The 13,480-nt window shown below is 39.0% G+C and overlaps 1 protein-coding gene across 1 annotated transcript in view; it reads right to left on the bottom strand.

Annotated features, from left to right (window-relative positions):
* The window catches only part of PALMD (palmdelphin), a 50,680-nt gene that overhangs the window by 24,569 nt on the left and 12,631 nt on the right, over nucleotides 1–13,480 (bottom strand). The window contains 2 exon segments of the mRNA XM_047785217.1: nucleotides 3,050–3,174; nucleotides 8,250–8,330. Coding sequence (XP_047641173.1) covers nucleotides 3,050–3,174; nucleotides 8,250–8,330 — 206 coding nt within the window.

The raw sequence follows: 13,480 nt of genomic DNA on the forward strand, positions 1-13,480 counted from the left end.
TTCTGTGACCTTAATTAAGTTCCTTATCCTTGCTGAGCTTATTTCCTCATCTGTGAAAGGGAGGTGTTGATGCTTTCTTTCCAGGATTGCTGTGAGTGTGAAATGAGTTAATAGAAGAGCAAGTGCTTTGTAAATTGCACAAGGCCATTTAAAAATGAATCACTAGGAGTTCCCGTCGTGGCGCAGTGGTTAACGAATCCGACTAGGAACCATGAGGTTGCGGGTTCAGTCCCTGCCCTTGCTCAGTGGGTTAACGATCTGGCGTTGCCGTGAGCTGTGGTGTAGGTTGCAGACGCGGCTCGGATCCCGGGTTGCTGTGGCTCTGGTGTGGGCTGGTGGCTACGGCTTCGATTCGACCCCTAGCCTAGGAACCTCCATATGCCGCGGGAGCGGCCCAAGAAATGGCAAAAAGACAAAAAAAAAATAAAAATAAAAAATAAAAAAAATAAAAACGAATCACTACTGTTATTATTATTTATATTTGGGGATTAAAATCATTTGGTGTTCAATCAAAGGAGCACGATGGATTAATGACATCCTAAAGATCTATGATAAAGCTGGAGTGAGATGCTAGAAATTGGGTAATGAACCAAGTTTAATTGGGAATTTAACAAAGATGTTGACGGGATGTGGAAGATCTGGGGTGTGGTAAGGGCAGTTTGGAGAAAGGAGAACAAGGAGAGAACATGCTTCAGAGACTCCCTAAAGATATAATGCCTTTTCGGTCCATGGAGGTTTCCATGTGCCATATTTTATAGGCAGCGTAGGGTAGTCAAAGGAGGTAGTCTCTGATCTGTCACTTCCTAACTGTGTGAATTATTTAATCTGTCTGCAAAAAGTCAAGATCATAAACAGCTGTGTCACAGGGTTATGAAGATTAAATGGGATGATATATGCAAAGTGCCTGGTGCATTATACGGCTCAGCAAATAGGTTTTCCTTCTCCTCCTCTTCTTTCTTTTTCTTTCTTTCTTTCTTTCTTTCTTTCTTTCTTTCTTTCTTTCTTTCTTTCTTTCTTCCCTTCTTTCTTTCTTTCTTTCTTTCTTTCTTTCTTTCTCTTCGTGCTTTCTTTATTTCCTCTTCTTTCTTCCCTCCCTCCCTCCCTCCCTCCTTCCTTCCTTCCTTCCTTCCTTTTCTTTTTTTCTTTTTTGTTCAGATAGAAACTCTAACTAGGCAAGCCACTACCAAAACGACTAGAAGCTTAGTGCTTCTCAGAGCATTCAGGCGAGGCCCGAAAGCAATCAGTAGAGTCCTACTAAATCCTCGGATTACTCAGAAAATGGCCCAAAGTCGTTAATGGAGTTGGAGTATACAGCCACTTCAATTATCATCAGATGCAGAGAAAGTTGTAGGTGTTCAGGATGTGGAAAGACTCCAAAGGAGGGGCTTTGGGGAAGCAAGGAGGTGTCTGTGCGGGAGGAGGGTTTACAAGGATTAAATTCAGGACGCCTTAAGAGATAAGGGTGGTGTGTGGAGGAGTGAGGAAAGCAATTGTCAGCTGAGCCAGACTTTGTTAGGAAGCTCTTGCTAAGGGCTGCTCTATGAAGAACCAAGCTTTCCCAACTCTACGGTTGATTTACTGAGTTATTTTTGAAGTATTTGCTGTCTGCAATTCAGAAATAGTCATCCGTGAACAAGTAACTGAGGGGTTTATAAATACAAACATGTCAACTATAAAATAAAACTTTTAAAGAGTTGTTTATTTAAGAAACATCTAACTAAGAAGGAGTGGTCAATGATTTTAGCTATGAAATAGGCACGTGTATAAAATTAAGCAAGTAAATGAAAATTGCTTGAAGAAACAGTTTTTTTTTTTTTTTTTCTATTTGTCAATTTTAGGCCTAATGTACCCTGTTTGTTTGGTGTGGTGAGTATGGGCAATGTAGTCATGGCACAGCTACTGAATATTTTTATCTTCCAGTCTTTTCTATGGTCCTCACTAAAGATAACAAATTTGCAGTGAGCCAGGTTTTTTGAAAGTCACCTATGATTCAAAGATGTGTGGGCTTTAAATTATTGTTATTATTAAATCAAAGACCATCCTGTCTTTTTTCCATGCGCAGGTCAGAAAGTGATTCTGACATTTCCCATATCTCTTTCTCCCATGCTATCCATATTTTGTGATAATACTAATAATCCCATCTCATACTTGAGTTTTCCAATTATTTTCATGCCCCTCGCCTCATTTTATACCAAGGCAATTAAAAAACTTCATCTGCTGTATCCAAAGTTGCTGACTCTTATTGTGTCTGATGGGCAAGGAAGGACATGAGAAGTGAACTCATCCCCTGTGACCAATCAGGGAAGCGGAAGAGAGAAAATATTAGTGAAGTGGTCCTAGTGTCTTCCACGCCAAATATCATGTCTGTGACTGGGGGGCGCCCTGGGAAGAGGTGTGATGGAGTGAGAGTGTGCACACACCCTTGGAAGTGTCACCTGTCTGATGGTGAGAGAGACGATTGGGCTCTGAAGAATTATTTCTTTGCTTTCCTGCCAAGTGCCATGTAGGTGCTAGTAATTTAGCACATGCATTTTTAAATCTTCTCAACCACTCCAAAAGATAGATACTGTTACTACCATTTTGTGCATGAGGAAATGGGCTCAGAGAGCTGTGGGTTATTCATCCATAAGAATTTTTTTTTTTTTTCTTTTCTGTTGCACCTGTGGCTTATGGAAGTTCCCAGACTAGGGATCAAATCTGAGAGCTGTGACCTCTGCCACAGCTGCAGCAACACTGGATCCTTAACTCACTGCGCTGGGCCAGAGACTGTGTCTCAACAGAGATAAGACAGACGATTAGCCCACTGTGCCGCAGCGGGAACGCCATAAGATTTTTTTTTTTTTTTTTAATAAGTCTCATGTTGCTGTGTATTGGGAAGATTTATAGTAAAATGTCTATTGCTGCTTTTTGATGTGTTTCCTTTGCCTTTATTAAAAATCCAAATGGGAGATCTGATTGTGCCCCTAAAAAGGAGAATGGCTCTTATACATTCAACATGGGACAAAGTCAAAATAAAGGTAGTTGTAGCACATCTCATTGAGGGCCATACCTGAGGATACTTTGTTCTAGGACCTGGATCTGGTGCTGGTCTTGTTGATTTTGCTTCTTCATCTCTTCCTGTTCTTTTCTGCTGCCAATTCCATCTAGAAGCCATTTTTCCCTCAGTGCCTTTTTCTGGTGTCAGGAAACATAAAGATATGTTCTTATATCAATCAACAATTCCAAAATGCCTGACTGCCTTCAAATCTTAGGAATTTCAATAATGGAAATATTAGAGAGAAATCGTTTTCTCTCACTGCCTTGTCTGAATAAATCTGATAGTTTTCTACTCTGCACCCTCTCTGATCCCCCTCCCTTCTAAAGCCAGTTTTTATGTATCTACAGCCCATGTATATTCCAAAGCCTGGTTCAGGTCCTTCTTGTCTATGACAGTCTCTGTCCTCCCCCTCCTCCTCCCCACCTCCCATCCCCACCTCACCCTCAGAGAACTCTTTCTTCACAATCACCCAGCAGTATATGCTCTATGTTCACTGTACGTTTAACAGGTACACAGGGGCCTCATCAGGGCGATGCCTTTACTGTTATTTGTTGGGTTGATGGATGTATATCTTGTGTCAAAGTAACAAGCTTCTTGAGTCCATTTGACATTCACCCCGGTGACAGTATACAATAACCACTCAAAAAAAAAAAAAAAAAGTCTTTTGTGGGATTAATTGGAGTGGTGAGCAGAACAAGAGATTGCTATTGTATCTTAAACTAATTTAGTGATAATTTTAGGCTATGGGCTGACATTTATTTTTTTGCCTCCCTGGTACCTCTTCTTTCTTCTGAGAGCGTCCCTGGGTCTATATATCCTTTAAGTTTAGCTCTCTACTTGTCCCAATAATAATGATGCATAAAATTCACCAATATGAAGAAGACTTAAATTTCAGAGAGGTTTTAGCTAGCATCCTGTCGGTGTCTCAAGTTAAAAACTGTTAGATATTGTTCTCAAAGAGTTTGAGTTTTTCCTTTTCTTCCTGAAGAAAAATGCTGTCACACTATATATACCTAATATGCCTTTGTAAATTTTTTGTTCAATAATTATTCATTGGGAATTTACTATGTCTAAAATGGTGAAGAGATAAGAATAGGAATTTCCTCTATTTTTTTTGAGACTTCTTTTTACTAACACCATGATTAAAATGAAAGCAAGTAAGAATATTTTTTTGTCTTTTTTTATAAAGCATGCTAAAATTAATACAACCGGAATATAAATATCCCTGAACTTACAAGAAATCTAAATAAGGCTGATTTGGCTAGATAATTACCAAATGAAGTTTATTTTAACTAAGGCAGCGGTTTTCAAATCGTTAAAACGTATTACACTGATTACAAATAAATATTACATGGAATTATGACTTGTAGAACAGATAAAACATGGCCCGCTCTAGTTAAGAAGTGAGGGGGCCTGGGAACTTACAGGTGCACAGGACACAGTTGGAAAACCACTAGAGTAGGTCAGAAATAGCCTCACCCTAGACCATCATATTTGTGTTGGCTTTTTCAGAGTTTCAAGCAATTGCATGTGAACAACACGCCCCGTAAGAGCAGTTTGTACCATTCCAGTTTGTAACCAGATTCTTTCTCCCAGTGTTACCTTTTCCCTTAATTATAGCTGTTCAGTTGTTTGTAAAATGTGTTCCCACAGACACAGCAAATATTATTAATAAAGGTCAAGATTTATCTCCTGATAATATGCCAAGAAAATCTGAGTGTATCAGCATTTAAGAATTTACCTTGATTTTGGTTTTTATTTGATAGAATATGATGATAGCTAATGCACAGGAAAGAAGACATATGACAACCATCAAAGTAAATTACAGTTCTTCCCAACAACCTGCAAGGATAGTTTCAGTCAGTTACATTTATATCACTATAAGAAACACTCTGATGGGACAGTCTTATGATGCTGAGTTGTAGAGAGCAGAAAGTAGTTCTTGTGACATAATTAGGTTATCTTGGGGCTACTTTCTTGGTTCTTAGTCTGGTTAGGATTGAGAACAGTTTTAATTTTAGCTTTATAAACTTTGTTCATAATTCAGAAATTATCCTTTAACTCCGGCAGAGAATTCTGCATCTAAATATAAAATATGTAATTTGGATGTACGATCAAAATGATATGGTACAATCATATATTTTAGTAACCAAAACACAGTTATTTTGCCTTTCTGTCACAGTTGAGACTCATGTTCTAGTCTGTGAGGCTGATGCATAGAAAAATCTATTTCCCAACAGTGACGTCTGGCATCAAAGCTATATTAACTAAATGAAAATAGAAGTGACATACAGGTAGTAGATCTTCTGGCAGTTTTGTAGGGAAAGGTTTTCCCGAAGCCCCGCTATATTCCACACAGCAGTTACAGGAGTCTTTAGGAATAAATTAGTTTCTCACCCTATGATTTAAATGGACTTTCAGAAAAAATTGTCTAGGTTGAGTATATTTTCTGTTTCACGGTGGCATCAGTTTGTGATCATGATACTAGGCAAGAAGACCCATGGTGCTCAAGTCTCAGAAATGCGTGAATGTGAGAAGCTGATAATGACCCTGGATGCTCCCTTTTCAGGATGTCGTTGGTAGGGGTCGTAGGTTCCAGAGATAAAGACCATTTGAGTGAATTAACACAACTATTTTGAAGCTTGTGTACTGCTGATAACAGAAAGAGCACTGTGTAAATATTTACATTTGCGTGGTTTAAAGTGGGTCATTGAAGTGTAATGAAATAATTTGCAACTGGGAAAATGTTGAGGATGGTCACCGGAATGGAGACAAACGAGAAAATAAAAGACTGGTAGCTGCAGAGGCCAACAGAGCTATTTTGACTTGGCGAACATATTTTGGAATCAATTTTTAAAATACTACTGAACATTTCTGAACCCTCTTTTGGACTCATGCCTAGTTGCTGTTTGAAATAGCCAACCATTTTCTGCAAGACTTGGAAGAATGTACTTATGATACTGCCACTCTCCTCTGTGTTCTCTTTGCAGTTAATACCTTGACTATAGTGTTCATCACAGTATAAACAGCATTATAAGTTTATGTGTCAGCTACCGTTTTAAGGGCAAAGAGCAAACTCATTTTATATTCTTCGTGACCAGCTTAGACCTTGCCCATAATAGGTGCTCAGTAAATGCTTATTGGCTGAAAGGCTCTATAAACACCTTTGCAGTTCCTACTTAGTTAAGACTCAGGTTAAATCCCACACCTTTAACAGGACCTTTTTGACCACCTCAGAATTAAGAATTACTGCCAACACTTAAAACTGAATTAAAAAAAAAATCATTTAACTTGACCTGTTTACTTATTTCACCGTGAATTTCCACCAGGTTGCAGGCAGAAGGGCTACAAGCTCTCAGGGCCACAACTAGTCTCCAAAGAATTAATATGCACATTAGAAAAAAGTGTAGTTCCTACTCTCATGCCTTTGGGTCAATGCACAGCTTGGGAAGGCGGACAGCACTTTTGTGCAGAAAGAAACTTCGTCCTCTAGACAGAAGCCGCCCTGTGCCAGGGTGCGTGGTTCAAGGGCGTATGGGCAGGGTTTCAGCTCCTCTCTCTCTCAGGTATCTTTACACAGTATATAGTCTGTACAACTGTGTACTTCAGTCCAAAGCACGATGTGTGTTCGGATTGATTGCATTGGAAGAGGTCTCCTGGATTCCATAAAGCAAACCTATAGGGAAGATTATATATTACTTTTTGAACAGTTTTTGTTAAGTATTGAAGTGAGATGTCACCTCGGAAATGGACCTCTCTGTGAGTCAGAGTTTTCCCTTGTAAAACTAACTTCCTAGAACAAATGAAAGGGTTATATAAACCTTTTCTCCTACTGTGAGTCCTACTGTTGTTTGGCTACCCATTCTGCAAGGATGCAATGACTCAGAAGCAATAATTAGTTCACTGTGAGATCAAAATTATGTGTAAATTGTGTGTGGGGGGGAGGGAGAAAGATTGATTTTGGAGTTAGAAATAACCTGTCTTGGTTGGGGGGGTGGGGGGTGCACTGAGGGTTTGGGATGGAAATGCTGTAAAATTTGGTTGTGATGATTATTGTACGCCTATAAATGTAATAAAATTCATTAAGTAATTTAAAAAAGAAAGAAAGAACCTGTCTCAAAAATCATAGATTTACTTTTGACTTCATTTGAGTTGTGCTGAAATGACTTGGTAAAATTTTTGATATTTCGTTGATTTTTCTGGGAGTATACCCTGCATTTATATATCTCCTACTTATGTAAATTCAATCTGACATATTGTAAGGATAGCAAGCTGACTATACTTTGAAATTATCCATCAAACATTGGAAATGTCGATTTGCTTAGGAGCAAAGAAGCAAACAGAATCCGGAGAACTGAGACTAATTAGAATCTTAAATGTGTCTCTTTTCTCTCCAGAGGTGGTTTCTTGATCCATCAGAAAGATGGATTTAGCTGAATCTGACAAGTTTATCCAAAAGCTGTAGACCCTACTACAGCATTGTCTCATTGAGGGATTTACTGTATCTACTGAGAGAAGCCCTGCCAGATAAGTAGTTTCCTGCATGGGCCTGTTCACAAGTTGCTTCTGTTTGTCCTTTGGTTGCATCCTGTGACTAAGCTGCATAATAAAATGTTGAGACTCAATGTGCTTTCATTACAAAATGACCACACCCATGAAAGATGTAAAGTCTGATTTTGAAAATGGAGGTTTATTTTTGGTTATGACCTAATGTTTTGTCGAAACAAAACAAAACAGAACACTGAACCATACTGAGACCACACTGGATTCATTGCACTGAGCTTTTAAATACGAGCATCCTTGAGTGGGCCAGACAGTGTCTGCTCTGCACCCCTGGGGAAGGACTGGCCTTTCACTGATTTCAAAAGGGACTTCCTGGCTGGACCCACTCCCAAGGGATGTTAGGCAAGATTATGTTTAGGGCAAAATCATCGAGACTGAATTCTCAAGGTTACCCAAGGAAATGAGGAAATTCAGTAATAAAGGATAAAAGTAATAAAACCATGTTTCCAACTTTCCACATGTTTGCCAGAAGGTATTCATTCATCTTATATGCAAATATTACTAGCCTATTGACCACCCCTATGGTTATTAGGGTGTTAGAACTCTGCTGGAATTTTTTTCCTTCCTAAAGCATCTTTACTATTGAAATTCACATGCAGTTGGAATACTTGAATGCAAAATCATTGAAATGAAATTAAAGTCATGTTACCTTCAAATGCTGGTGCCTCAGTTTTTCTTCCTCTATTTTCAGACGCTTCTGTGAGATTTCTTCTTGTATTTTTCTTTTGTCCTGAAATAAAAAATGTTCCAGTGTAATCTATTTTGTGCAATTTGCTTAGGTATATTTCCTTGGAGATAGTGTCATTATCAAATGGCTGGACAGTGGTATGTGCTCTTGGCATTGGGGTGAAACTGCTTTGGAAACTCTTATTTCAAAGCAGAGAAGGGCAAAGCGAGACATTCAAAGCATTTTCCTGATGGAAAACAATATAAAGTGCTTTTTTCAAAGGGAATTTAAAAATATTTTAATGGCTTTCCCTCCCGCCTCAACCTTTTCTGCCTTTCCCACTAAGTCTAGCAAGATGAAGCTACTGAGTGATGCTGTGGAAAATGTGAATTTTAAGGAGGGAGTTTTGAAATAGGCACGAGGAAAATGCTGTGCAAAGAGACTGTTCCTGGAACCACTGGGTAAAAGGTCTGCTTCTGCGGGAAAACAGGGTAGCCTACAGAGGCTACCCTAGGAAGCTAGGAGGCAGGACTGTTTCCTCCTGCCAACTTTGCTGTGGGATGGGAGAACGAAAAAAGCGATCAGGTAATGCTTAGCGCTCAGGGAGCTTCTAGCAGAGGTCCAAAAAATTTCATGGAGAGGTATAGTATCTTTCACCAAGTTTAAGTGCAATACTTCAAAATCCCAGATAGCATGACTATTAATATACAGAAGTTGTACTTTTTAGAAAACATAGCCCGTATGCGAAATAGAAAGCTTGGTTTCAATGTCTGGCTCTGCCATTTACTAGCTGTGTGTCCTGGGACAAATCCTTAACTTTGTGCCTCATTACTGCATCTGTAAAATGGAGGTTATAAGAGTATCTACCTCATAAGATAGAACCCTTAAATAAGCTAATATGCAGACACTTTTAGAATAGTACCAGACTCTAGTGCTCTCGACATATTTGTTTAATAAAATTAAGTAAATAAACACATAACCTGTTAATCACATGAAAAGCAACACACCAATTCTGATAATAGTTCCATTGGTCTGAAATGTTTTAGAGATTTCCTGTCTGGCATTGTTTGAGAAATTTTACAAGGGATGCAAAAAGGCCCTTATTTCCTTATTTTTGACCAGAGGTGACATTATTCTCCACCTTATTTATAAAAGTTGGTTTGAAATCTGCTTTCAAATTTGAAAATTCCCTAAGGCAAACATTTTTTGCCAATGAAGACATCTAAAAGAATTCGAAGCAGGCTCAGAAGGTAATTTAGAAGGAAGAGGTCCAAAAATATTTGGCAACATTGTTGAAACAAGTGCATGGCTTCCTGATGTGGCCTCTTTGGAGATAAAAACTCCTTTTTGATGTACAAGTTCAGGTACATTTGTTGAACGTAACAGCATTCATTTGAACATACACTGCTGTCCAAATTTATGTCATGTTTCTCTTTGTGTGTAAGAAGCATATATGACCTCATTAGTATTGTTTTTTTAGTTTCATAAACAGCTATTCTGAAAAAAGCCAGACAATAAGGATGGGGCTTCAGATTCACTTTTTTCTTTGGGTGAAATCCAGTCATTAGGAATAAAAACCATGAAGACCTCTGAGAGTCTGTTCTTCACTATACCCACCAATTATTATTGAGCAAATATTAGTAATATTTCAAATATATTGTGCCAAACATTCTGGTAAGCATTAATAAGTCATAAAAATAGACATATAATAATATTACACTTAATAATCATAGTTTTCATTTCACAGAAGTTGTTCTGGAGGTGAACCAACCCAAGTTCTCACAACTAGTAAGTGGCAGAGCCATGATTTGAACCCAGGCCATTTGAGCTCAGCCCCCACACCCTTAGCCAGTTCCCTAGAGCATTTCCCTGGGTGGGAAGTTAGCCCAGCTTCTCGAAACCTCCCTCATTGTCCTATGTCTCATGAAATACTGAGGCCCGGAGGCAGCGCCAGCACAGCCGGTAGGAGAGCGGGGCCCCTCATTAGAAAGCAGCCCATTTTGAGTTCCCTGTGCTCATGTGTGACCGTCCAGTTCTCTGTGGACAGCCCCATAGAGAAGAGGACGTTTCTGGGATCGTGACTGTGGAACTGGCCACGCTTCCCCACCCCAGCGGACGGCCAGTTTGGGCTGGTCGTTTCATCCCGGGGTTAGTAATATGGTAATGAAAGCTGTGGGTAGAGGCAGGGCAGCATGTCTGAAGTGTTTTGGCAACACAGTGCTGTGGAAGGGTTGCTAGGGAATACCAGTGTTTTGTCACTCAGCGGTGATGTGATTGCCTCTCTCCTATCAGTCTAGGTAGTTACGAAGGTACTTTTATAATGTTATAAGCGTGACTCTATTTTAAGATAGGTATGCTTTTGCTTCATAAGATATTCATCAACTACAAGTTACTATCCTTTTGCCAAACTGCACAAAGATCTGTAAGCGCTACTGAAAAATAATATGGCAACAGTTTAGTTTTGTTATGGTGCGGTCAACTATAAGACAAGCTGAAGTTGTCCACGTGGTTCTACTGCTAGTGTACCAAAGGTTACTATAGTCAACTAACTCCTTCCCCGTTATCTGGGAACAAATAGATGTGAATTTCCCCAGAAACTTGAGCATCTCTATATACACCTATTGTAATCCGGCACATCAGATATTTATTAATGTCAACCATTATGAATAACTTAGATTGCTGTTTACTTTGTCAGTGTTCAGCTAATAAAGATGTTTTCGTCAATGAAAGTTTGCCTAGATTTTCGGCTGTCTGACTTAGAATGTTTTAGCAGTGACACTCGCAAATTCCAATTCTGTAAAAGACTACCTCTTAGTTATTTTGCAAATTGATTTATTTACCTTGTGCCACTATAAAGTTATTGTGGCCATCTGTGATTCATCGATACTACCACATTCATAAACTTGATAAAGTTTTATAAGACATGATACGTAAGAGTGTATGTTAGAGATGTTACTGATTAAATTAGCTAATATTCTAAAATGTTGGACTCTATCAACCAAGGCAGGATTGATCCTGAATTGATTTTTAAATTATTCAGTACTTATGGACTTCTGTACAAATGCAATGTTCAGGGTGACATTAAGGATTGTACAATGTTTGAAAATTATTCAGAATTAGATACCTTCACCAAGGAACTTGCATTCTCTTAAAGAGGAAAAATCCTTCGTACAAGGAACTGTAGTCTAAGAATTAAAGTGATAACTCTCATTGCTGAGGCACAAGTGAGGTATTGTGAGAGTTGAGGGGAGACAAGGAGTGGTTGTTTCCAGATGATGTGGCTTTGAAGTAGTATCCAAATAGAGTATGTTGGGTAGCTGCTGCGGGCTGGGGAGCGGGGAGAAAGGGCATTCAAGCCAAGGCTTACTGCAGGCAAAGCCCTGATTATAAAATGGGGACGTTATTTGGAATGGTAAGTCTGGAATCTAAGTTGTCATACTGGGAGTAGTGGGAAATAAAAAAATGAGATGAAGATAAATCCCCAATAGAAAATGCTGAAAGACAGGGCAAGAAGTTTAGAATTTACTTGCATATCGAGATAGGGAACATTAAAGGTTTTCAGAGGGAGAAGGTTAATAGAATCCAAACTTTGTTTTAAGTTTACTAGAGCCTGATTGTGTATATATTGAAGCAGGACAATTTGAAGGAGATAATCAGTTAGGTTACAACTCATACATAAGATCAAGAGAATTTGAACAAGAGGTAGCAGAGGTGTGGATGTCAGAGCAACTAAGGAGCTAAAATCAGCAGAAGTTGGCGATTGATGACATATGGATGCAGGAGGGGAAGACATCAAATGGGAGTGTTAGGCTTTTATACCCATATAACTGAGAAGAGAGCAGAATCACTTAAAAGTAAGAGGAGTTCCTATTGTGGCTCAGTGTAATGAACCCAACTAGTATCCCTGAGGACTCGGGTTTGATCCCCAGCCTCGCTCAGTGGGTTAAGGGTCCGGCATTGCTGTGAGCTGTGGTGTAGGCTGGCAGCTGTAGCTTGGATTCAACTTGAGCCAAACTCAAACTCCTAGCCTGGGAACTTCGATGTGCTTCAGGTGTGGCCCATCCCCCCCCCAAAAAAAAAGGAAGAAAAAAGAAAAGAAAGAAAGAAATTCAGGAGAGGAGTATCTGGGAGGAAGATGGTGATTCGCATCAAGTTTGAAGTGTCTTTGGGACAAAAGGGGGAGTTGTCTGTAAGTAGTTAAAATGTTGGATGGAGAGAGATCAGAAGAGAAGTCAGAGCTAGAGACAGAGATGTTGGAGTTTGGAAGAGATCCAGGAGACTATGCCACAGCATGATGAGAGATGTCTTTATGAAAAAGGAGAGCTAAAGATAGCCCTCAGGAAGCACCTACATTTATGGAGTATTCAAGGAAGGGAACCCATATGGAAGTCTATTTTGGGATCAGTTAGGCATTATTAATAACAGAACTTAGTGAACTGGGCTGATTGGTTTCAGATTCATTCTGCTAGAAGTATCTTATAACTTCATATTGTTGATATTTTCATTGTTCAAGGTCTCAAAAGAACAACAACAGAAGCTACTTATTTGAATTTAAATACTACCAACAATGCAGAACCCCCTGAGCAGTGCATATGGAAAGGGATGTGCTAACAGTATATTCCTAGAAATGAATCTTGAGCGTAGAGGTTTACTCCATTTCAATGAAAGTTGATTTTAAAAATTCTTGAACAAAAATTTCTTGAAAAGTTACTAATTTTTTTTTTTAAAGAGGCAAACATTTTAAGAGGGAAGACAGATCATGAAGCATGGGTAATTTACCAATGGAAATGTGGATAACATTATTACAAAAGGTCTCAGGTAAAAAGGAAAGAGACACAGACCAAGCCAAACTCAATAGTTTAATGTCACTGGGAGCTCCCCCAAAGCTCACGAAACCAAGAATAAAGATAAACAGGTGGTACCCATTTGTAATAGTGTAAATAAGGTACAAATGCAGAGTGACATGAAGATGTGACACATGTGAAAAACACTGCAGGCACAAAAAGTGTATGTGTATAAGTAAATACACATGTTTAAGTTACATTGAGAGCAAGAGGACTGCTGCTGAGGTAGACAGCCTGAGATAACATGATGGAGAGAAACTAGAACCACTCCACTTCTATTTTGCTTCCTTGATTAAGGAGAATCATCTTGATCCTGGAAAGGCTAGAACAAGTATATTTAAGGGGAAATCGAAGCCCAATAGGAAATTA

Source organism: Phacochoerus africanus, chromosome 6 (genome assembly GCF_016906955.1).
Source record: "Phacochoerus africanus isolate WHEZ1 chromosome 6, ROS_Pafr_v1, whole genome shotgun sequence".
NCBI classification, from domain to species: domain Eukaryota; kingdom Metazoa; phylum Chordata; class Mammalia; order Artiodactyla; family Suidae; genus Phacochoerus; species Phacochoerus africanus.